The sequence below is a fragment of the Caretta caretta genome, chromosome 8 (genome assembly GCF_965140235.1).
Source record: "Caretta caretta isolate rCarCar2 chromosome 8, rCarCar1.hap1, whole genome shotgun sequence".
Taxonomy (NCBI): Eukaryota; Metazoa; Chordata; order Testudines; family Cheloniidae; genus Caretta; species Caretta caretta.
The window spans coordinates 21,927,704-21,953,277 of NC_134213.1; the positions used below are offsets into that span (position 1 = coordinate 21,927,704).

The 25,574-nt window shown below is 50.1% G+C and overlaps 1 protein-coding gene across 4 annotated transcripts; it reads right to left on the minus strand.

Annotated features, from left to right (window-relative positions):
* SH3TC2 (SH3 domain and tetratricopeptide repeats 2) lies at positions 1 to 25,235 on the minus strand. 4 transcript variants are annotated; one of them, XM_048861768.2, is made up of 18 exons: positions 25,096 to 25,231; positions 23,793 to 23,912; positions 22,114 to 22,218; positions 21,156 to 21,283; positions 19,966 to 20,071; positions 19,371 to 19,514; positions 19,034 to 19,235; positions 18,164 to 18,237; positions 17,015 to 17,210; positions 14,513 to 14,643; positions 11,309 to 11,350; positions 9,497 to 11,206; positions 9,188 to 9,368; positions 6,593 to 6,743; positions 4,751 to 4,873; positions 3,769 to 3,919; positions 2,816 to 3,012; positions 1 to 2,605 (listed from the first exon to the last, which is right to left on the minus strand). In XM_048861768.2, exons 1-18 carry the CDS (start codon positions 25,148 to 25,150, stop codon positions 2,480 to 2,482), a joined length of 3,942 nt encoding a protein of 1,313 aa, XP_048717725.2. In that variant the 5' UTR covers positions 25,151 to 25,231; the 3' UTR covers positions 1 to 2,479. The 4 variants fall into 4 exon arrangements, 3 of the variants coding, with proteins under 3 accessions (XP_048717725.2, XP_048717726.2, XP_074987444.1); XM_048861769.2 differs by lacking the exon at positions 1 to 2,605 and having other exon boundaries at positions 2,866 to 2,950; positions 25,096 to 25,233; XM_075131343.1 differs by lacking the exons at positions 1 to 2,605; positions 2,816 to 3,012 and adding an exon at positions 3,026 to 3,143 and having other exon boundaries at positions 25,096 to 25,233.
* Between the last annotated feature and the right edge of the window lie 339 nt (positions 25,236 to 25,574).

The following is a 25,574-nucleotide window of genomic DNA, read 5'->3' on the forward strand; positions in this document are numbered from 1 at the left end:
TCAAGCTGGAAGAACTGTGATTTATTGCCCTCAAGTGGTGAGACATGGTAAGAAGACAGCCAAGTGCGAGGTGTTCAGCAGCACTGTGCGTACTTGGCACTTGCCTATCTGCTTGTTCCATTGCCACTCTCTAAAGTGTCTTTCTACATCTCCAGCATCCCGTGCAGCTCAAAGCTTCACAGTATGAGGTGTCCTACTGACCTAACAAAAGACAGAGGGGCTAACTGCTACTGCAGGCAGCCAGGGGTCTTCACAGAAACACTCCCTCTCCCACTATCCCAGGACCTATCCCAAGGGAGTAGGCGTTCAGATGCAAAGCAGGCTGGTGTGAAGAGGCTCTGCATGTGCCCTGCCCTCTGCACAGCACACCCTTCTAACTTTCCTGGCGTCTGCCACCTGTGCAATGGGCGGTCCCCGCACAGGACGACTGTTAGCCGCTCCACTTTACAGGCCAGGTGGTCACTGTCAGACTTGGGATTTGCCAGGACAGAGTCACTTCCCCTCCCTGTTGGGCAGTGCTGGTGGGGCAGAACAGTGGCTGCCATGCTCCCCCTTCCCCCTCCATGCCACCCCACCCACAGTGGCTCTCCCGTTCCCCAGACGGAGCTGGCTGCCTTTCTGCTGAGAACCCTGAGATTCCAGGAGCTATGGAAACAGGAAGGATTTGTAGCATTATGGAAATAGCAAGTGTGTTACACTCCCTCCCACCATCACTCTCCCTCTTCCCCATCACTCCCTGGGCAGCAGATAAGTACCTGCTTCCCCAGCCTTCCCCATCACATCAAATATAATACCGGCAGGGGATGGGATGGGAGCGACAGAAACACACTGGTTCTTAGAATCTCTCCTCCCCTCCCCTTGACAGGGCTTCATACCTGGTAAGAGGAAGTGGATGCAAAGAGCTCAAGAAATAGAGATTTTGCGAGGTGTTTTTCCTTTGAAATCTCCCAGCAGTGAAAGGTACTAATATTTAGAAACCAGCAGCAGCAGGATTGGGCTGCAGATCATGGCCAGAGCAGAGACAGCACCTCCAGCGCTGCTTCTGCTCCTTGTGCAATGCGCTGTTGGTTACTTTTCTGCAACATCTGGGCCAAAATCTGACTGTCCCTGTGCAGAGGGGCTGAGTACAGGGAGAAAGAGCTGGACAGAGGGAAGAGCCTCTTCCACCCACTCTTCCCAGAAGGCGCCAATATTAAGACAGACCTAGTGCAGTCCCTTGGGAGCTAGTCTGGGTTCCCATCTGACATATCCATGCAGCACAGCCCCGAGGAGGCAAGGCCAACGTGGCTGAGGGGATGATCATGGCTCATCATCCCTGCACACTTGCTGGGGTATGAGTGGAGGCGCATGTTGCAGCTTTGCACAAAGTGACAGCAAGGGCTGCAGTTTAGCAGTGCCCTCGCCTGTGCAGGCAGAAGGCAGACGCATGGGCTCCTCCTTCTTCCCATGGCATTCATGCTGCAAAGTAGGAATCCTGTCCTACCCTTTGTCTGTGGCTTTAGGGAAGACAGTTCCTCCCTCCTGCATGGGAAACTGTCACCTATTTACTGTCCCCAGATAGGTGCTGGGTTAGCTGTTGGAACATACATCATGGTGCTTTGTAGGCGGGATGCTTTATAACTGATCCTGTGTGCTTGTGGCATCTAGGTAGCTCATCTGCCCCCTCACAGACAGGAGACAGACTGAACAGAAAATACAGAAATAAATAATACAATTGCTATCGGACACGTTAAAATACCTCTGGAATTAGAGCCAAAGCTCCCACCGATGGCCCCAAAGGCCATTTGTTCAGCCCAAGTCTATAGGGCTGCAGGTGGGAAGGGCGTATTCTCTGAGATGAGCATCGGACTGATGACCCTACAAAACACTTTCCCACCATCAGGGATGAGTTTCAGCACCAGTCCCCTCAGATCAGCTGCGTTCTTGGAGTGCCATCTAGTGGCCACTTCCACAATCTCCATCCCGTGCATTCCCAAACACTGGACTTTGGTTCCATCCTAGCTCAGGCTGATAACTGTGTTGCCACTGAGCCTCCCCCATGTAGTACAGAAAATGCAGTAAGTCTGGTTTGGAAGCAGGGTACGGGTGGTGGTGGCGGTGTCTCCTACTTATGTGCTTTGCAGTTAATGCTAACTGACCAGGCTGGGATGATGATTTCATCTGGTTTCCAGGTGACCCAAGAGCAAAGCCTGCGAGTGATCTCAGGGGAAGGTGTCTCATCCCAAACAGCTGGTCTTTCCATCTGAATGTTAGACACGTGACGATAACCTGGCTTGGGAACAGGCCGGGGCGCAGGACTATATGTTTGCTGTTGCTCTGAACGCACATGGCCGCCCTTCAGCAATGAGGTAAGAAGATAACTTGGTTTGGCTGTTTTCCATGTTGGAGCGTGTGGGTCCCATGAGGAGGCTTCTCAAACGACATGTCCTCCTTCACTCAGCCACCTGGCCCGATATGTAGCACACCAGTCCGGGCCCTTCTACCACAGGGGAGCATTGTATATGAGAGCCAGCTTGGCATGAATGGCACCTTGGAGCTTCTGGTCTCCCAGCTCGGTGGCAGCAGCCAGGGCCAACAGGAAGTAGGCAGCAGCATCTTGTTCATCCTAATCACAAAGGACAAGGGAAAACATGAGGGACTGGTTTGAACTGAAGTGCCCAGTGCTGGAACTGGACCAGGGCCCAGTCCCTGGATCTCTGTCTACACTAGACCCCTCTGTTCTAGCAGCTGAATTCCAGGATAGGCATAGGGATACTCTAGCAGATACTCCAGCTAGACCATTATATTCAGCACAGCATGGAAAGACGCTTCTCACCTTCAGTTTGTGCAGGGTCAGGTTGCCAAGGCGGCAGTAAACCTTGCAATAGTACATGGCCTCTTCCGCACACTGCAGCACCGGAGAGTGCAGGGCAAGTGTCTTCAGATAGCAGTCCTCTGCCATCTCATAGATCTGCAGGAAATAGTACACCGTAGCCAGGCGGTGAAATGCAACCAGCTCTTGCAACTGATCTCCTGGAAAATGATATAATGATACTGCAGCCAGCTATAAATCATTCCCATTCCTGGACAACTGAGCATGGAGCCCATGGACCCTGAGGAATTCTAGAATGGGTGTGCTTCACAGTCAGGGGAAGTGTGGACATCTGTGAATGAGGAGATGGGTGAGAATGGACATGAAGATGGTACAGTGGGGACATGGCCATCAACAAGATCGTTGTCACCATCAGCACAGGTTAACAGGGGATGAATGCTTCTGTGTATATAATTCAATATATAATTCTATGGATATGCCAGGACTGCATGGGTTCTTTCAACACAGGGTGCAGCTAAGAGCTATATATTGGCATTGGCAGAAGCAATTCTTGCCCAGAATTGGGCAAGGGTGGTGAGGAGTTCCATTGGGGAAAGAAGAACCAGGGCGGTGAGGCATCACCACATTACAACCACCCTGAATATCCCAGGCTCTGGCAAAACAACAAACTTCCCATCAGACTCAGGTCTCCCCCACGGCAGCGTGGGAGAGCCAGGCATTCCATGAGCCTATCAGCCAGGGCCCCAGCCATGTGCTTAAAGAAGACTTTACCCTGAGACAGTAAAAGACCATCCAGAGCCTTCATTAAACTAGGAACTTACCTTCCTGGCCAATACATTCAGACAGACTTTTCTCTCTTGCCTCCTCCCCACCCACCCACCCCCCCCACACACACACTTTGGAAAAGACATGGGGACAGATAACTCCTTCTGATGCCTGGGGACCGAACCACTCACCTGCGCTGCTGCTGAGCCTGGCTGCCAGTGTGGCAAATTCCAGGGCTTTCTCGTAGCCCTGCAGCCCAATGTGCAGCTCTGCCAGCTTATTGAACAGCCGCAGCTCTGTCCTGGTGGCCTTCAGTTTCCTGGCCAAAGGCACAGCACCTCCCTGGGGAGAGAGGGGACAATAGCCCACAGCCATCTTGGGCAGTTCCAGTTCAAACCCTGCACGGCACAGAGTAGCCCCAAGGTGCCAGCTACAGAGGAAGGATGGTGCAGGAGTCAGGGCATGAGCCTGGGACTTTAGAAAGCCAGGTTAATTTCCCTGCTCTGCCTCAGAGACCATGTGTGACCTGGGCAAGTTGCTTAATCTCTCTGCCTCAGCCCGTATGAACAGGAGTTAATAACACTTGCCTACCTCTCAGGGGAAAGCCCTTGCAGACGCTATAGTAAAGGGAACTGTGTAAGAACCATAAATGGCTTCTGCCCTCAGTCCAACACACTTGCCACATTCTGTCCTTGGCTGTTTGCCCTGCCATGAAGCATCCCTACAGCCCACGCACTTTCCACCAGCCAGTGCCCTGCAAGCCTCAGAACTCAGTTCTCCTGGGTACAATGTAATTCTGTGTAAAGACAGCCACGGTTGCTCGGTATATCCTGTGAGCTTCCAGGGAAGCAACGGCTCAGGCTTTCTAGGAAACCCTGTCCCCTCTCGCAGCTGAGCTCTGACTGAGGCAGCAACTGTTGCCGGAGGTGTCTGGGCTTCAGAGCCAGGTTACCTGATGCGTTGTGCCTCTGGCCATGCCCAGCAGAGTGCAATGGTCATCTTTGCTCTCTCATGCTCGGACACATCCCACCTCCCCACCACCATTTTCCCCTTTCAGCTTCTCTATTGCCTTTTCTGAATGACTTCACAAAACATGCCGCTCAGCTGGAGATCTCGCTGTGGCCATTTGCACAGCAGGGTCACCCTGATGCCAATGCTCTGTGGGCTAGGTACCCTGTAATATTCCACTGCTCGGTGCCTGTTTCGGTTGCCATTGAAAAAGATATCCCCAGCCTCTTCATACAGGTCCATGGCCACGGACAACTCCCCTGGATTCAGTGCAGTCTGTATGGCTGCCTGGAAGGAGAAGGACTCAGGGTGAGAGCCTGAAAGAGGCAGCACCACATTCACGCTCTGCGTGATTTTCTACTATAACAATAAGAAGCGTAGGCCCAAGTCTTCAGAGCTGAGTATATGCATAATTTGCGTTCTCAGTTGCAGCAGCTATGCATGCAATTAGGAGACCAACCGGTCATTTACATTTGGAAGCACAGTTACTGCTATTCATGCACAGCTAGCTGTGATAACTGCCTTTGTAAGTTACATGCGTGCAGTTTTGACATTCGGAGCGGAACCCAAATTGCCATGCAGGTGTGATGTGCCAGACTGACATCCCTGGAAACCAAAGACATCTGAATATTATTCATAGGAAGTGGAACAGGGCAGCCAGTGGCTGTGCAAGCTTTCCCCAGATGCTGCCCTGCTGCTGGGCTTCAGCCATGACTTGGTGGAACCACCTCAAAGGGCGCTGAGGGAATCAAAATCTAGAGAGGGGAAAGACCAGCTGCGCCAAATGTATGGCTGGAGCGCGCGCATGTAGCTACATTGACATCAGTGGGGCAGCACCCGCTTGTTGCAATGATGAATTTGGCTACAAGGTCCTATTTAGGCCATCTCCCAGCCAGTGCAGGATTGTTCCTTAGTGTATGCTTAGTATTATAAATAATCTTCCCTCAGACACGGAGACCACCACCCTTGGGAATTGCTGCCTGATATTCAGCCTATAGTTCCCCTTCCTTAATGAGAGGTCACTCTCCACTGCTCATTAAATCCATGGCCTCCCTGGTCAAATCACCCACCAGCCAGGGCATTAATTACTACCATTGACGATGGCGTCATTGATCTGCCTGCTGTGAGCACTTGACCATCAGGAAGGAGGCTGAGGCCACCCATTCATTACACATAGGTCCATGAGAAGCCATCTGATCCTGACAACTTCCAGCCACTACTGTCTAGGTTTAGATTCATGCTGGTGACATAAAGGTGAATGTCTCTCCCCTGTTACTAGCACTAAACCCCATGCCGGCCAGTCCCACCAGTTTAAAGGGTTCCTAATGCTGCGTATCCAGGCTGTTGCTTTACTGCACATCCTAGCAGCAGATCACACCATCAGCAACCCTCTGCTCTGCTTAGTCTGGGGCTGATGGGAGGGGCACCCTCTTTAAAAGAGATTGCTTCCCGCAATCAATGTTTCCACCAGAGATTATAGGCTGTTTTTCCCCTCTACTGTTCAAATGCTAGAATCATAGAAATTAGAGATGGACAGAACCTACTAGATCATGCAGTCCAGTCCACCCAGTTGGCAAGGTAGGGTTATTCCCTGTTCTACATGGTGTAACGCTTTGTCCTGCCTGTTCTTAGTCCTAAGCAATGGGGCTTCCACCACTTCCCTTTAGTCTATATGGCTTTCAATGGGATCTGGGCACCTAACCCCTGACAATCCCTCTGAAAATCCGAGTTTCTATTCTCACATGCTGAATCCAATGCCTTTCACTCAGGAGGTCACCAAACCCCAGTGGCTGTGCATGTAACACCTGCTATTCCATATACACCAGTGTGCTCACTTCTCCTTCAGTTGGTGGTTTGCCAGTTAACAGTGAGGGGACCCTCTGCATGGTGGGATCTTCTTGCCAAAGACACTCCTAGCAAACGGGTGGCTGGATGATTGGTAGCCATGCCTATAGATTAATAGCAAAGAGCTGCCATGGCAAACTCTTCCAGCCACTCACACCCTACCTGGAAGTACATTTCCACCAGCTCATCCTCTTGCAGGAGATAATAGAGCCTTCCAGCCTGCAGCCAGGCCTGAGCCGCTTTGACTGTCTCCCCCAGGTCAATGAAGATCCTTAAGCTCTGTTTGGTGCAGTCCAGAGACCGTCTCAGGGACCTGTAGGGTTAACAAGTGATCAGTCATTACAGAGAAATTGTAGAGCTGCAGCCCAGCAAAACGTCCTGCATTCCTTCCCCCTTTGTCACAGCCCCATGTGGACCACCTTCCGTTCGGCTCCCTGGCACTAACCCCAAAGGTTACTCCTGTACAGAGCAAATCGCTGCTGCATGCAGTGGCATAGTCCAACTACACGAGCCTTGAGCACTTACATACATCAGCCCTGCAGTTAGCAAAATTTGGTTCCCCAAACACATCTCTCTCCTGTTCACTCCAGCTAAAGGGGAACTTCCACTAGCAACAGTTCCAGGGCCTAGCTCCTCTTTCCAGGCCACTAGCGGGCAAACTGACAAGCACTTGAGCATCTCATTTTTCATCCAGAAGGGGGCAGTGGCATGCAGGAGTACCAGCACAGTATGGCAGCTCTGCCTGTTTGGTTGTTGTCCTTGGGGCTCCCAGACTCCAGCTGTCCTGTTAGTTCAGGGAGGGAACAGTTCACAGGACAGGTGTCTGCTTCCTGCATTCCTTCCCTCTGAGCTCACTGTGACCTCGCATGGGCACGTTAATATCCAAATTACTCCATGACCACATGCCTGGCCAGTTAAATGTTCCACAGAGATTGGCACTAACTTAGTGCGATTCAACACGTTTGCTTTTAAAAAACTAAATACTACAGTTGTCTGTCAAACTCTGTGCGCCTCCCTGTCCCCTCTGGCCTCATCTGTTCAAGAGATTAAAAGGTGATTTGATTACAGAGTGTAATATCTTCGTGGGGAGAAAACAGTGGGTATTAAAGGGCTCTTTAATCTAGTGGATTAAACAACAAGAACCAATGTCTGGAAGCTGAAATCAGACAAATTCAAATTAGAAATAAGGTGCTAATTTTGAACAGGGAGGGTGATTCACCATTGGAACAAACTACCAAGGGAAGTGGTGGATTCTCCATCTCTTGATGTCTTCAAATGAAGATTGGGTATCTTTCTGGAAACTCTACTTTAATCTACACCAAGATATTGGACTCAATCTAGGGGTAACAGTGAAATTTTCTGGCCTGTGATACCCAGGAGGTCAGATGGGATGATCTAATGGTCCTTGACAGCCTTCAAATCTATGCCTCAAGAAACAGAACCCCCCAGAGTCACCCAAGGAACAAGTATTTGATAATGGGCTCTTTGATCTAGCAGACCAAGGTACAGTGCAATCTTGACAGATTCTGACTGGAAATAAAGGTGTACATTTTTAACAGCTAGGGTGATTAACCATTGGAACAACTTACCAAGGGCTGTGGTGGGTTCTTCATCAATGGCAATTTTAAAAATCAACATTGAATGTTTCTCCTAAGAAATATGCTGTTGTTCATCAGGAACAATTTGGGGAAAGTTCTCTGGCCTGTATTATACAGGAGGTCAGACTAGCTGATCACAACGGGCCCTTCTGGCCTGGGAATCTATTAATCTGTCTGTGCATCAAGGGGCACTGGAAACCAGGCATTTCCCCTAGGAGCTGTTTCCCCCTAGAATTTGCACCCTCAGTTGATCTGACAGAGCTCTGAGCCTATTGATCTCTGTGGCATAATGCAGATTTTTGCTGAAGGGTATTTAGAGTGTCAGAGGCTGAGTTCCTATTCTGGTTAGGGACAGCGACTAAGTCCTAAAAAAATAAGTGCTGGAACACACTCCCAGTACTTCTGGGATTATCACTCAGTAATGGAAGTACTGGATCACCAAAAGAAAAAAAAAACCCAGTGCCAGAACAGCATTCCGGAGTGTCCAGCACAACTCAAGCCCTAGTTAGGGAACCCCTTTCGGTTGACACTGAGCCAAATTCCTCCCTAGCATTAGTCCACTGGCGTCAGCAGAGTTACAGAAGGGATGGATCTCACCCAGACCCAGTTCAATTGGTTATAACTCACCTGTTTGTACTAAGCTCTCTTTATTGCATAAGATGCTCCTATCACAGCCTCTTGAGGAGATGCTTATTAAAATTTTCACTCTGTATCCTGTGTACCAGGTCAGTGTAAGGCTGCCAGCTCTTACAACCTCTGGTAGTATGCAGGAGATAAGGCAGAGTGTGTATTTCCATGTAGTTCAAATATCAGGAACCACTACCTGTTTTAAATCCTATCGCATAGTGGTCACCATTAAAATTTCAACATTTGCCAAGTTACCATATGGTTGTATCTGAAATTAAACCATTTCCCCCTTTACTTACAATATGAGATATCGGCAGAGACGGAATAGTAAAGGCTGGCAAATGTTGCCTTTTTCATGACTTCTGCTGATAGAGTGTGAGGCATGGTAAGTGCTATGACACACATATAATCGCCTCTTCTTCTTGGCCCACTGGAGACCGTGCCCTGTACATTTGAGAGGAAGCTGTTGGTCTTAAGCAGAGACTCCCAACCAGCAACCTCTGCAATGGGTATGACCATGGGACTGACTTACTTGGGTATGTCTAGAGTCTGGTAGAGCTGGCTGAGGGTCTGCAGGACTTTCCCTTCTATCTCTCTGTCCCGGAGCTGCTGTGCCAGGGATACCCAGTGCTCATGGTAGGTGATGCAGGCCCCGGGATTTGGGGATACTTTGCTGTAGAAATGGCAGAGGGACTCAGTGATATGAAGCTGACCTGTATGGTATGGGGAGGGGGGTACGATTAAATGGGGTACATTAGAGATCTAAGAAGATACAGCAAAAAGACAAGTACCTTCCCTCTATACCCTCCTCCCTCAACAAAACCCTAATTAATATACTCACTCTTCACATTGTGTGACTTCAGGGCAAACACCAGTGCTAGCTCATAACAGAGTTTGCTGTCTTCTATCCTGTGCCTGCTCAGCATGGCCTGTGCCAGCCACAGAAGGACCTGCACCAGCTCTATCTCTGAATCTTCCCCACCCTGGAGTTCAATATACAGTTGAACAGACTGGAGGAAGTAGCTCTCTGCCAGCTGGCTCGCCCCGCACGAGAGAGTCAAGTGTCCAAAGTTGGCCAGGGCAATAGCCTGGTTCTGCCTGTTGCCAGTCTCCTTGGCTTTGTTTAAGGCCCATAGGTAATTCTCTGCTGCCTTCTTCACCTTTCCTTCTTCTTTGAGGGCAATGGCCAGGAGATTGCGAACTGCCCCATCCTGAGTAACACTGTCTGTCTCGCGCAGAGAATGCAGGAGCCGCAACATGATCGCCTTAGCCTTAGCCGGCTGGCTGGCCAGAACATACATCCACCCCAAGAAAAGGGAAGATTCAAAGGCCTCCTCCTCACTCATCAGCCTGCCAAGGGCTACAGCTCTGGCAGAATAATAAAGTGCTCTATCTAACATGTCATGCTGGAGGTACATTTTGGACAAGACAGCACACAAGGTCTTTTGGGTGGACACAGCTCCACTCTCATGGGAGAAGGCCAATGCATGCCTGAGATACAGGCAAGCAAGTGCTGGGACGCTGCTCCTGCCCAGCTGGCTTCCCAAGAGCTTGGAGGTATTTTGGAGGACTAAGCCAGCTCTCCATATAGGCGTCGGTGCCCCCTTTATGCCACTGGGAACAAACAGCCTGGTGGAAGCCAATGTGATGTGCGGCAAGTACTTCTTGTCATAGAGGTAGCTCAGGATAGGGGTCGTGTCCAAGCACGTGGCACTGGAGTCCTGGCTGGAGACGCAGGTAGAGAGGAACTGAAGGCGCTCTGCAAAGGGCAGGACCTCGTCATATTTGCCCAACTGCAGGAAAAGCTTGACAACAAGAAAGCAGGCCCGGGCCTCCAAGGGGGCATTGCCCACGACGATGGCTTCCCTCAGGATGTACTTCACGACCTCCAACTCGTTCTCAGAGCTGAAGCAGTGTCCAGGCAAGCAGGCCAGCAGGGCCACAGCTTTCCCCAGCATAGAGAAGAACTTGTGCCTCATCTTCTGCTTCAGGTAGATAGCGGCAAGGTTCACGTGCAGTGCAGCCAATAGGGGCAGGTCATCAAACCCCTTGTCCATGACATTCATGGCTTCTTCAAAATAGACTCGGGCCTGGGAGAACTTGACCCTTTTGATGCACAGCCTTCCCAGAAGGAAACAGAGCCTGGTGTGAGCCCAGCCTAAGTGAGTCCTCTTGGCCCAATTTCTGGAGGTCTCGAGGTACAAGACCAGTTTGTCCTCATCAGAGAAGCCATAAAAAGTGGAGCGGAGGAAGGAAAAGGAGAGGTCATAGAGGCTTTGGAAAGGGGCCACATAGCGCTCTTGGTTAAGGAAGGTCAGTATGGGGTCAAAGACTTCAGCGTCCTCCATGTGCCCAGCATTCAGGTCAATAAAGAACTTGGGGTCATCGAGGTCATCTGGCTCCTGCAGAAGAAATTCTTCCAGGGCAGTGGGGGATGCTTCGCCCTCCGGGCTAGACTGCTCTGTGTCACTAGGTGTGGACAGGCTGTTTGCAGCAGATTCCCCACAGGTCTTGAACAGCTGGACGTCCTTATACCCCTGAAGAGCAGCCTCTGAAAGGGACATATAGACCACAGAGAAATGTTTCCCCACATGGAGATTCCTCCTCAAAATCCAGCAGAACAAAGTACATCTCCCCATTCACATGTACTCACCAGATGGCCCTCCTGGAAACGTGGCTGTGGGTTCGAAACCAGCTACACGGCCAACAGAAATAAAACATGGTCAGTGCTAGCAGCCAGAGGCAAGCTCTGTAACTTCAAAGCCTGTCCTGGAAGGGTTCTGCTGTCCCCTCTCCAGGATGCTGAATCTCAGCTAAACTATAGTGTTCTGACTCAATGGAGTGGATTTATTTCTATATTCCTACTCCATATTCAGCTAGAATTTCAATTCCCCGCCCCCCATCCTGAAGGGCTGGGATCAATGCAAGAACATGGAGAACAGTACCCAAATGCTGGACGATAGCAGGGTTTATTTGATTGGGTATTGGCAACATCACACCCACACAGGAAACGAGAGGGTATCATCTTTTGTGGCTCAAGATTTTATCAATGCCATCTCTCACTGACAATGAGGCACTCCAGGGAGCAAAATTGCTAGTGGAGGGGGCGGGGGCTAATGTACTTTCTGGGGATCAAGCCTGTCTTCATTCTCATTATGTGTGCAACCCCCTATAGGCTTGCTATTAGGGGATACACATGCTCTGCCTTTCACATGCCTTTTCACATACTCTGGACATGGCAGGTGATGCATTTAAGGGTAATTGCCTTGTGTGTGCAGAAAAGTGTCCTTTAAAGCACAAAGCTAGAAGGCAAGAGAATTTATAATGCTGCAGCTCTCTTGTCTCCCATCTGAAATGCTTTACAGACATTAATGGATTAAGCCTCCCAAACCGCAGTAGAGGTAGCTAAATATTTTTATCCCTATTTTTTAGATGGGGGAACTGAGGCTGCGAGGTTGGGTATCTTGCCAAAAGATCACCCAACAAGCATTGGGAATAGAACCCTGGAATCCTGGCTCCCAGCCCCCAGCTCTAGCAAGCAAACATCACTTCCATTCACTTTAGTCATTTAACAATCTCAGAATCCCACTGCGAGCCCAGAAATGCTGGGCTAGGGAGCAGAAGTGGCGGGGGTCTCTGTTCACACACATTGTGTTTCCCACTTGACAAGAAAATCCTTTGAATTCTTTTTGCCTCTCAACATTTAATCCTTTTGAAAGGTCTTCACTAATTCGTCTGATCCTGGCAGGCTGGGCCCATCTCCCGAAGAAGCTGCCTCAAACCACGAGAAGGTCATTTACTAGGGGCTGGGGTGCAGCATTAACACCTACATGCAGGTTACCCAAGGCCGGGAACAGTTAAGCGCAGCAACCTCTACTGGTGAGTTACAGTTTAGGGCTAGAATCATAGAATCATAGAATATCAGGGTTGGAAGGGACCTCAGGAGGTCATCTAGTCCAACCCCCTGCTCAAAGCAGGACCAATCCCCAATTTTTGCCCCATATCCCGAAATGGCCACCTCAAGGATTGAACTCATAACCCTGGGTTTAGCAGGCCAATGCTCAAATCACTGAGCTATCCCTCCCCCCCATTGTGCATCACTGTAAGAAGAACCTGCAGCCTCTTTGACAAAGCTAGGTGGCCAATAAACATTTACAAATGATATTAATAGGGTGGAGAGGAGTCTGCAGAAGAGAAGAATGAGAGGGGATTTGATAGCTGCTTTCAACTACCTGAGAGGTGGTTCCAGAGAGGATGGTTCTAGACTATTCTCAGTGGTAGAAGAGGACAGAACAAGGAGTAATGGTCTCAAGTTGCAGTGGGGGAGGTTTAGGTTGGATATTAGGAAAAACTTCTTCAGGAGGAGGGTGGTGAAACACTGGAATGCGTTACCTAGGGAGGTGGTAGAATCTCCTTCCTTAGAAGTTTTTAAGGTCAGGCTTGACAAAGCCCTGGCTGGGATGATTTAATTGGGGATTGGTCCTGCTTTGAGCAGGGGGTTGGACTAGATGACCTCCTGAGGTCCCTTCCAACCTGATATTCTATGATTCTATGATTCAATTGTTGTGTGACACTGAAATGAGGGGGAGGAGCAGCACACAAGTGTAACTATAAAACAAACCAGAGCCTAGAATAGACCTGTTCTTAGCAGGCACAAACAGCCAGTTTGAGAACTACCTGAGACAAGGGAGAAGTGACAGCTGACATACCTTGCCACAATTCAAGTGGCTAATGTGGGATGCAGGTTTGGCCTGTCTGCCTCTCTGTAGGTGGAAGGGCAGCTGGGCGGCACTGTGACCCCGTGGGCCAGGCCACAACACTACTCTGTTTGGGGTCCTCTCAAACACGGTTATGAGGTCCCTTTCCCCGCCCCACCCAGGGTGGTCATGAATGTGGGAAATGTTCACTTCAACTAGGACCAGGGGCTTGGTGGGGTCAAAGCAGGACAGTCCCGTGAAACCCAGGACTGTGAGGAGGTCTGAGCTAAGTCTGTTCTAAGTAGAGACTCCTTCAGTCTGTTTATTGTTTGGAGGGAGAACCTGGCTTCGGAGCACACCTGGGATGAAATCTAGACATAGCTCCTGCACATTTCTGCACATACCTGGAATGGATCTAAGTCAGCCCTTCCCTCCCTCCTGCCCCAGGAGTTTGTCTGGAATACTTACAGAGGTTCACAAGTTTCTGCTGCTATGTGTTTGCTCTGGACAAAGCCAATGGTCCCACTGCTTGTGGATTTCCCCACAAACCACAGCAGTCTCCCCAGCCAGGAACTCAGGGGCCAGTCAGGAGCTAGCCCCCGGGCCCCCCCTGCTGTCTCTCCTCTCCCTCAGCAACGCGGCTTGCGCCCGCCGACCTCCCATGCTTTCAAATAAGCCTGTCCTGCCGCTCTGAGCGGCAGGGTAAGGGTTGGATAAGGGGCAGGAGGCCCCGGGGGACAGTCAGGGGACACGGGGCAGTTGGATGGGGCGGAGGTTCGGGGGGGGGCGGTCAAGAGACAGGAAACAGGGGGGGTTGGATAGGGGGTGGGATCCCAGGGGGTTGGGGAGGACACGGAGCAGGGAAGGTTGGATAGGGGGTGGGGTCCTGGGGGGGCAGTTAGGGGAGGCACAGCCTTCCCTACCCAGCCCTCCATACCGTTTCGCAACCCCGATGTGGCCCTCGGGCCAAAAAGTTTGCCCACCCCTGGCCTAGGACTTGCCCGAGATACGGCCCCTCCTGCATCCATTTAGCAGCTCATTTCCCCCTTGAAGGTCCGAATGTGGGTATAAGGCAGGGAACTTGCTAGAGACTGCCAGATTGGCCCCCGTGTAAGGAGAGACAGGGCTGCAGCACCAAGGAAGCAGCTGGGGGCACTCACCAAGCCTGTACACAGAAGTGATGTCTGTGCGGGCCAGGTCCTCGAGGAGGCTGGTGTAGTGCTGCTCGCTGCCAGGGAGGAGGAGAAGGGAGGATTTCTCTTCTTCACTTAGAAACACTGAACCCTTTCCCCTGTGTTTGGGGCACAAACCAGTGGGAATTAGCCAGTGCAGCTCTCCCATGCCACCTGCTCCTAATCCCCCCACCATAGCTCTACCATGGGGCAGAGCCAGGGCTCCCAACCCCCTCCCTCCACCACCATCAGCGCTCTGTCATGGTTGGATACAGGAGCCCAGCTCCCCTCCCCCATCAGAGTGCTGACATGGGAACTCAACGGGGCTCTCAGCTTTGCTGGCCTCCCACACCCTGCATCCCGAGGCAAATCCTGCCAGTGGAGCTGTGTCCTGGAGCTGAGGCAGGGCTGCCAAGCCCACCTCCTGCAGTGCTCCACCATGAACTGGTGGCAGGCAGCCTGGGTCCTGAGCAGCATCCTGGAGAGGAGGCCAGGGCATTCCATAACCCCACTTTATTGCAGCACGTCCTGGGGTGAAGGCAAGGCTCCCCAAGCAGCTGGAGTGGAGGCAAGGCTCCCCAAGCAGCTGGAGTGGAGGCTGGGAATGTCAGTCTGGCTACACAGCAGGACCGGGCTCACAGAAGGAGATAGGCTCCCTCTGCCCTGTCCACACCCAGGAGTGCTGTGCTGCGGTGGATGTGGGTGGACAGGAGTCTGCCAAACACATACCCGGGGTGAGGTGCAAAAAGCTTTGCAGAGAAAGAGAAGCTCCACTGTAAGAACGCTTTCACCAGCCAGGAGCGAGAGCAGGAGTAAAGGGAAGGATCTGATTTCTAACAGGAGCGTGGCCCTTTTTCAGGGGAAGGAAAATCTCCCCTAAGCAAGACGAGAACCTCTGCAGAATATAAGTGATCAGCAGGCCCAGAGCGTACGCTTACACTGGAGGTGTAATTTCCAGACATCCGTGCACCCACTTTGGCTGAGCTAGCGTGCTAGAAACAGTAGTGGAGGTGTGGCGGGAGAGGCTAGCCACCCACGAAGGTACCCGGGATCTCAGAAGGGGCAACAATGGCACCCCCTTGGCTGCACAACTGAACACAGCTGCAGAAGCCCAAGGCTTTGTTTGTGCATTCTCCCTCTCCCATGTATGGTGCGCCACAGACAAGGGGTATAAGGTTTGACTTCTATATTGGGGGCGGGGGGGGCATCTCCACTAAGACCCATGGGACCACATGTGGAGGACAAATTCCATGCCTGCCCCGCCCTCCCCCAAACTACGCCTGTGGTATGAGACACTCCTTTTAGCACTTTTATGTGTGTTTTTAATAGGGCTTTTATTATTTGCCTCCAGGAGCCACTTCTGGAGTGGAAAAAATGCGGTCTGGCTTCCTCACAGTACTTCCACCAACTAGGCAATTAAAGCCACAAGGAGACAAGATCCTGAGTTATCTCACCCCCAGAAATGGCTGCCTGAAGCATTGGAAAGCCTGTGAAAAACAGACCAAAATGCTAATTCTGTGAACCTGCAGCCCCAGTAGCGGTATCTCTAGTTGGAGCCTACGTCCTCTATTAGCCAACAAAGCCCACTGCCAAGGGCTTTATGAGGTAAGGGGGTTACTGCCTGCCTCATCTGCTGGCTCTTGCCTTTTCCTTTTGATGGTGTTGGAGCTGGTGTTTAATGTCACTCAGCATCGAGCTGTGACAAAGTGGCTGCATTCTCCTGCAGGCCAGAGAAAAGAATTCTCTTGAGCGCTCTCCTCTGCCTCCTTCAGGGCCCATTGTGCATCACCATCAGAGGAAGCTGCAGCCTCTTTGACAAAGCTAGGTGGCCAATAAACATTTACAACTGATATTAAAAGGGTGGAGAGGAGCCAATTGTTGTGTGACACTGAGATGAGGGGGAGGAGCAGCACACAAGTGTAACTATAAAACAAACCAGAGCCTAGAATAGTACTGTTCTTAGCAGGCACAAACAGCCAGTTTGAGAACTACCTGAGACAAGGGAGAAGTGACAGCTGACATACCTTGCCACAATTCAAGTGGCTAATGTGGGATGCAGGTTTGGCCTGTCTGCCTCTCTGTAGGTGGAAGGGCAGCTGGGCGGCACTGTGACCCCGTGCGCCAGGCCACAACACTACTCTGTTTGGGGTCCTCTCAAACACGGTTATGAGGTCCCTTTCCCCGCCCCACCCAGGATGGTCATGAATGTGGGAAATGTTCACTTCAACTGGGACCAGGGGCTTGGCGGGGTCAAAGCAGGACAGTCCCAGGAAACCCAGGACTGTGAGGAGGTCTGAGCTAAGTCTGTTCTAAGTAGAGACTCCTTCAGTCTGTTTATTGTTTGGAGGGAGAACCTGGCTTCGGAGCACACCTGGGATGGAATCTAGACATAGCTCCTGCAAGGAAACCGGGATTTCTGCACATACCTGGAATGGATCTAAGTCAGCCCTTCCCTCCCTCCTGCCCCAGGAGTTTATCTGGAATACTTACAGAGGTTCACAAGTTTCTGCTGCTATGTGTTTGCTCTGGACAAAGCCAATGGTCCCACTGCTTGTGGATTTCCCCACAAACCACAGCAGTCCTGGTATAAGAAAACCAACAACCTCTATGCTATCTCCCTTGGAGAAACTCAGTTCATCCCATCCTCTCCCTCTGTGATCCTCTGTGGCCGTGCACCTCCCCGTGCCTGAGAAACAAAGGGAAACAATCTGATTTCAGTGGGTTGGCCCAAGTGCTAAGCATATTTGGACCTTCCCTCGTTGGAAGTGGGGTGGCCAATCAGAGATCATGCTTATGCAGTGGATAAAAACAGGGTCCCATTGTCCCTGATTGATCTGCTCCTTTTTGTGGTTTCTGCGAAGATGCTTGTGATATCAGGGAGAGGGAGGTATAAGCAGCAAAAGCAGGTCAGATGCCTGATGGAGAAAGACCCAAATCCTTGCAAATAACCCCGATAATGAAGATTGGTTGGGGGAAATAAATCCATGATTCTCTGCATCATACTGCTCACAGCAAAACTGACTCTGCATAGAACAGAGTTTGCCAGAGATGTCTGTGAATGTTTCATGGTCTGACTTGCAGAGAGGCAAGTACTTGTACCCAGTGACGTGTCTAATTTGTACATGCAGTTACCATACACAAGAGGAGGCAAATGCCCAAAAATGGCTGTGTGCACATGTGCTCACCCAGTTACTCTATGGTGTTGCAGGGATTGCAGGCACAAGTCTGGTGTGCTATGGTGTGTGCACTTCTGTGTGTCTAATTGTTTAACATTCAGGCCCTACAGGACCAAAGGAAACAGAGGCACTAGAGAGAAGAGAGAATAAAAGTAAAGTGGAAAGGTGGGGAAAGAATATAAGAGGATGCTGCAGACTGTCGGCAGCTCTTTCTACCCTAGGCTGTTAAGGTTAGCCTTTCAAAGCACATGCTGTCTTGAGGCCCCATGCAGAATGCTGGAGAACCTGAAGATGCTGCTTTTCTCTCCTCCATTGCTTCTTGTAACTCAAGTGTCATTGTTGGAGCAAGAGAGATATGCCTTGTGCATCTGTGGGAGAGGCCCTTCCATAGCTGAACCCAGTGTGGTAAGGGCCATGGTGGCCTCATGTTGGAAAGACTGCATTATTACAAAGGTGTACACACCAATGGGCTGAGAGGTTGTCCCGCTGATCTCCTTGGAGGTGCCGCAGCTCATTGGATTGTTCTTCAGAAACCACCTAAACAGAGGAAACCCTGGATAAACACATCAGTTCTCTCTGAGAACGGTGCACTTGATAAATGTTAGTGTTCTCAGGCCACCAGCCACATTGTCAAGGGGAAGCTCAGATGGGTACCAAAAGTGCTCTGGGTAGCAGGAGCTTAGGTAGCAGGAGCTCACATGGCACATGTCCAGTGCTGCCAATCCACTAACCCTGGGCATGCCATATTTCTAGAGGGTAGTACGTAAGAAGCGCAGGTACAGGCATCTGAGTGACATAAAATGCCACCCACTTAAAAGCATGATGAGTTTCACAGGCTGTGGAGTGGAGTTTCACTGAGCAAGTACAATGGTTGCTGAGAGTGATGCCCATGTCACGATGGCTTAGCCAGGTATCTGTCATGAGGGACCATAATATTAACAGTAATTCCTCAACAGCCAGCCACTGTGGCAGCCTTCAACTTCAACCAACTTTATGTAATCCTTTAGGTAATCCTTATGTAATCCTGTGCTTTTCCTCCCAGTTACACCAGCATAAATCAAGAGTAAGTCCACTGAAGTCAAAGGACCAACATCAGTATAAAAGCAGAGTAAGACCAGAATTAAACCCTTGATCTTACAAAGGTGCTGAAATTCCAGACCACTACTGTTCAGGTACAAAGGGCTGCCCCATCACTCTCAGCGATAAGAGTACTCCCGTACCCTGGATTTGGTGCTGCCCTGGCAATAGGGACCCTGAATGTGCCATGATCAGGAACAAACATTGGGTGGGCAGCATGGCCCCTTGTGTAGAACATCACAGCCTGTGTACTTACTGGTAAAATGGGTGGGGGAGTGGCTCTATGGCTGCCACAGCCACCAGGCCTCGCTGACCTGTTGATAAGGACATCCCTTCCCATTTCGATTCTTTCCCAATGTCCTTCACATGGACTAGCTCGTTCTCGTGCAGCTTTAAGCTTTCCTCTCCTCCCTCCAGGGGTTGAGGCACATTGAACACTGCTCTGGAAAAGAACTGACCTGCAAACAGAAGCAGGGAAGCAATTAGCAGTGTTCTGTATATATCCACGCAATCTGGAACCCGGATTGGCTCTGCAACCTCTAAACCACAATCCTGCTGGGATGCATGTCCCCAGATGGGCAGTCGCTTCTCACCTTCCTGGAGTAGCAGACCCAGGTACATGGTGGCCAAGTGATCTTCATCTACAGTAATTCTGATCCCAGTGTCCTCCACCAGAGAACAGTTCAACCAGTACCCGCGGTCAAACAGAAGATGCTCCAAACAGCAAGCCACGTAGCCTTATAAACCGAAGAAAGAACACAGTCTAAACAAGCTCCTTTTCCATATACTCCTAGCCTGTAAAAGGACAAAGTCCTGTTTCTGCCATCCATCAGAGCAGCTATTTGCAACCAGTGCAGCAACAGCCTCTTTGGTGATGATATTGTCCATCCTTATCAGTGATTCCCAGTTCCATTGTATGCAATGAAGGGGTTGGCAGATATGGTCTCAGTATCTCTTGCACTGAGCTGGACAGTGGCTTCATAAATCTGTAGCTGGGTACCATGCTACATATTTCTCCTGCACCATCCCTTGCTCATTAAGCTTTCCACCCTGTTAGCCAATGGCATCCCTGGCATGGCTTAATGCCTACTCACAGGCTTTCTCTGGCATGGGGCATTTGAGGATCTGATTCAACCTCCCCACTTACTGACTACCCCCTCTCCCTGCTTGGTGTGATGAGTGCTCTACCTAAAGCCAAATATGTGGAAAACTTCCAGATTTCTTCTGTGGTCTTGAAGGTGAGGAGGAACCGATCCTTCTGGGCCTGGATACAGACCAGCCTGGCTGAGAGCTCCTACAGAGAGAAGATAGCACAAGGATGTGAGAAGTCCCTGGAGTTCAGCTGGAACTTCTGTCCTGGCAGCCATGATATGAGGGAAGGACAAAAGGGGTAGCCATGGTACATTTCATGTTTGCTAATAACGGAAGGGCCTAGAACTGTGATACAGAACCAGGATTCTGATGTGGTCCAACCTGGAGATCTGGGACTCTGAGTTCATGGCCAGGGTTACAGGCAGGGCTTTGCTGCCTGCTGGAGGCTGTGCCATTTGCATCCTTCCAAAAGGAAGGACTGAATCTCTTCCGTTTTTCCCTCCTTATCATCGCTGATGCTCGTTGATGCAGCAGAATGAGTGAGAGGGAGTTAACTCTCTCCCCACAAAATCCTTTCCTAACTTTATTGCACATTCCAGTGCACTTCTGCTTATGAAATGCAGGTATCTGTATTGTTCAATGGGGGTGGAGGGGCAGTGTTTAATCAAGACAGGGGCACCTCCCAAACTACCGCTCAGCTGGATTTAAGGGGTGTAAGAAATCCTTCCCTCCTGTGACTTGATCCAAGGGATCCTCTGATTCTGAGAGCTGTAGATCTGCCTCTTGAGATAAAGAGACTTTCCCTTGTCACCAGCAGTTGTACTCATTTCTTCTTCCAGATCTCCAGCCTCTGAGTAGCTGAGACCATCACAGAGATATCAGTAAAGAACATGGTGGTACTACATGGTGGCAACACTATGGGACTTGAAGAACTGAGGCAGAAGGATAGATCAGACCAATGAACATTAATACATGGCATCTTTTTAAATTTAAATTTAATCTTACAACATCCTGACATCTTCTGTGAACCTTGGCTGACACAAAATGAAAGGGAATTGCCCTATCTCTAAATTGGTTATCCGTCCATCTATCTGCATAGGCTAACTTTCAGTGGGATTTTGGCACCCAATTCCCTCAGACACTTTTGAAAACCTCACAACTCTTTGGCTGCCTCTAGCATCCACCACTCTCCTATCACCATTTGGCTCCCATCCAGTCAAGGTGCATGTGAACAGTTCCCCTTCCACCCTCTCTTGCTCTTGCATGCACACACCTGGGACTCTCACCTTGAAAAGATCACAGATGTCCTTGTCATCATTTTCCAGGGCCCACAGCTTCTTTCTTGCTGCCTTCTGCAGCTGGGAGTTGACACACTGAGAAGTGTGACTCTCAACAGAGAACACAAGCGCAATCTCTTTAAAATGAAACACGGCTGATTAAAGAAGAGCAGCTGTTACATGTAAAAAAATAAAAGACAATAACCCAAGCACCAGCACCCCACCTGGCCATTTTGGGCACTGACCTCACCCTTAGACCGAACATTCATCTAGTGGGGTTGGGTTAGATGACAAGCCAGACGAGTCTGGAAGGCTCATCCTCATGGACTGTCATCTACATGCAAAACCATCACATGACTGTGTGTTACACAGTCTGACTGGCTGACTCTGCAGAGGACAGGCTCCAGGACTGGAACATCAGGGCACTGCACGTCAAGACTGAGATGCATTGGCTTAGCTGTGTGGAATAGCAGATGGTGCATTTGCAGAGCTGCAGACCCCACACTGAGTCCTGCAGGCCGAGCTGTGTGGGAGAAGCTTGCACAACACCTGCCTGCACTGGCTTTGCTCCATCTGCTGCTCTCAGTCTTTCACTTTTATGAAGGTCCCTTAACCCTAATGGGGATTACCTACAGCCTATAATGATGATTAAGCACTGTAAAGAAGGAGGAAAGTATTATGGTATGGGCCATGGAGACATCTGACCAGCATAGCTGTGTCCTGCGATGACACCTGGCATTAAAGCCGCCCGGCATAGAGTTGCATGCCCCACCCATGCCTCTGACCCTCAATTTGCTACATTGCTTAAATAACACAGGTCAGACCAATGCTCACCCCAAATAGTTTCTCTGGACACTAATATTAAAAAGGAAAAACTGGTGGGCTGGGAAGATCCATTTGGGTGTGGGTCAGTCTTTGCTACATACTATCATTAGAAACACTAACTATGGACAAGACAATAACTGACCAGTTGGAAATCCTTCCCCTACAGCCAGTGACACAGACTCGGTCTCCAGAGGGCTCTCTGCTACCTGTGCAGGCTGATCTCCTGGATCCAGCTGCCTGGGGTTACCTAACAAGACATCATGGAAACAGAAGGGCGGTTGCCAGTTTTCACAGAGGAGATACAGTAAATTCTACCTTACAAAATGCTCTTAAAACAAATTAAGTGGGTTACACACTGTCTCTTATATCACACTGACTCACGAATGAAAGAGAGATAGAGAGATTAGTAAAAAGAAAAGGAGGATTTGTGGCACCTTAGAGACTAACAAATTTATTTGAGCATAAGCTTTTGTGAGCTACAGTTCACTTCATCGGATGCATTCAGTGGAAAATACGGTGGGGAGATTTATATACATAGAGAACATGAAATAATGAGTGTTACCATACACACTATAACCAGAGTGATCACTTAAGGTGAGCTATTACGGGGCTGGGGGGTGGGGGGGGAGAAGAGGAGAACCTTTTGTAGTGATTAGTGGGATTATTGTGTTCTTAAGGACCCTCATTATGGAACACCCCTTAATGACTGTTTGGTTTTGCCCCAGTACAGAAGTAGCACTGAGCTGTGGTGTTTTTCCCTTCTTGTTTTCAATTCAGACCCTTAGCATGCTGATCTGGGCAGTAACATGACACTGTAAAAGCGACATTTTTGGGGATTCTGTAGTTATTACTTTTCTTCAATGCAGGAGGCTCAGTAATTTGAATAACACCTTTCTCGTCATCTTGCCAGTCAAAATGAGATTTTCCAAACTGCTGGCTCAGGCTGGCATTTGAAAATCAAGCCTCATTCTTTCTGCTTCACACATCATCAACCATCGCCATAAAGATTCTGGAATTGGAACTTTAGCTGGCAATTACATTAATGATGCCTGAAGTGCATTAAAATCCAGTGTGCTCTTCCACAGCTGCATTGGCTCTGCAGGGATAACAGGATTAAAACCCAGTTTTTGTCAGTAAGCCGATGTGACTTGAAAGATGTTCGTGCACCAAGAGATGAGAGACTGTAACAATGCAGGTACTTTTGTAATTCACTTTTCTGACCATAACTGTTCTCTAATGTTCTTTTTATTTAGTCAGCTTTGCCAGTTTGTAAAATAAACTGCCATTTGGACATGGAATTATACACCATATTTACTGTTAGCAGTAGAAAAGACAGCCCCAGGCTGCTTATTTAGTGAGCTTTGCTTACACGCAGAAGCCCCTATCTAAATGTTTATATTTCACTTTACATCTGAGGAACTCAAAGCACTTTACAAAAGAGTATAAGTAGCAATATCGCCATTCCCCAGATGGGGAAACTGAGGCACGGGTGAAGTAACTTGCCCAATGCCAGAAAATGAGTCAGTGGCAGAGACTGAAATAGACTCTAAGTCTCCTGACTCCTATGTAATGCCCTATCTGCTAGACCACACTACCTCAGAGACTAGGGCTTGACTAGTATTCATTTAACAAGTCCCTCCCCCACGTCACTTTTTCTTTCCTTTCTCCACACTTAATGCTCTTATTGCTGTTATAACAAAGAGAGCCTTATCTCCGACTCAGTGTGGCCAGTAGCCCTGCAGGAGGCTGATTGGCACCAATATTGCAATGTCCATCTGACTGTGACCAGTGGGATGTTCCCCTTTTCCAGTGTTCAGGTACCTGATGCCATGGTCTCCTCCGGAAAACATTTTTCTTGAGGCTCAGCTGTGTAGTTCTGCAGACTGGACCAAGTGGGCAGAAGTAGGGCTGGGGTGGGAGAACAGGAATCCGGCTCTTCACCTGAAGAACACATGGTGCAGACAAAACAGATCAGACACAGAGTAGGGTATTCTTGGCCATGGGACCCAGCTGGAATGGTACATCAACAAAAACGAAGGGTACTGCTTCCAGAGTGTTGTATCTACTCTCACTGCTGCTGCCATGGGTTTGCCAAACAGCCCTGATGGGACATCGCTGGGGACATTTGTCTCAGGCAGGCTCAGCGTGGACGACTAGGGGACAGGCTTGCCCGCACCAGTGTTTATTTTTGTTCCTGCTGCCTCAGAAAGGGAACTAGGAGCGCTTCGATACATGAATTGAAACTGGTTGCCGGGTTTCGGGGCAATTCCCAACAGTGACTCATTCACCCCGCCTTTGCTGAGATGATATTTTGTAACGTCTAACAGCAGATCTCCTGAGCGAATCCCAACCCTGAGCTGAACTCCTCCAGCAACGGGTTCAGGGGAACAATAGGCCAGGTTTGTAACTCAGCAGTGCAAATTCACAGGGATTCTGCTGCCATGGACTCACTCCAGATTTCCGCCAGAGTAGCTGACATCAGGATCTGGCCCTCCTCTCTTTCCAGGAGAGAGAGAACCCAGCGAGTCAGAAAAGTTACAGCCTGGGGGGAAACATCATCATCCAGCCAGTCTTCATGCCACCTCAGGACTCCTCCCTACAATACATTCTCTAGCATGTTAGCTCTGCCAGATCAGGTCACCAGGCCTGACAGCACCAAGACAAAGGGCCCTGCCATGTGCATTCAGACCTAAAAATGCAAACACCACCAGATGATGCTGTCTGCAAACCCTACTATTGCCCCAAAGAGCCGTCAGTCAGGAGGCAGAAGTGGAGGCAGAGGGTTGCTGAAGGTTTCCCAGGGAAACCTGGAAGAAAGTTCTGCACAAGCAAACTGAATGACTCCTTCCTTCCTCTCCCTGATGACACAGCTGGTTTCTGCAGAATGCCCTCACTGCATGTCAAAGGCAGAAGGCACTGGCAAGGCAGTGGCGAGGGAAAGAGAGAGAACAGCAGCTGTCCCTGTGCGTGAGTGAGCAGTCTGACAGAGCCAGACCTGACCAGACTAGGGCCTTTCCCGGCAAGTATGGCAGAACTGTGAGATATAAGGCTAAAGGACCCACAGCTCAGCATTGTATAGTAGCTAGGAGAATGCAGGGAGCTGATATCCCTACAGACAGCTTACCTGCACACCATAATGAAAGATCCCTTTGCAACGGGGCACCAAAGCAGCAGCCCATGTGTCCACCATCCCACCCAGGCCCGAGGCCGGCAGGTCGTCCCTTCTCACGGCCGTGGGGAGAGTCCGGTGCTACCCAGCCCTGCAATGGCGCTCTCTCCTCACTGGCACTGGGACTCAGACTCTCAATGCACAATGCATCTTTTGATGGCTGCTGGGCATCTGCGAGGCGGGGGGTGGGGCTGGGCCTGTCTCCCAGGCCGGTGCGGCTGCGGCTGCCCAGTGTCTGCTCTGTGATTCCAGTGGGTTCGTTTCTCTCTCTGTCTTTTCAGATCATATCTCGAATGCCATGCAATACATTCCTGGCATTCCAGGCTTCAGAGAGTGGTGGAGGAAATCCACATGTAGGCTTTGGTTGGGGTTCTCCTGGAAGCCATCTGGACCCCCCTCTTCTGCTGTTCTGCCTCATCTCAGACATACACCCT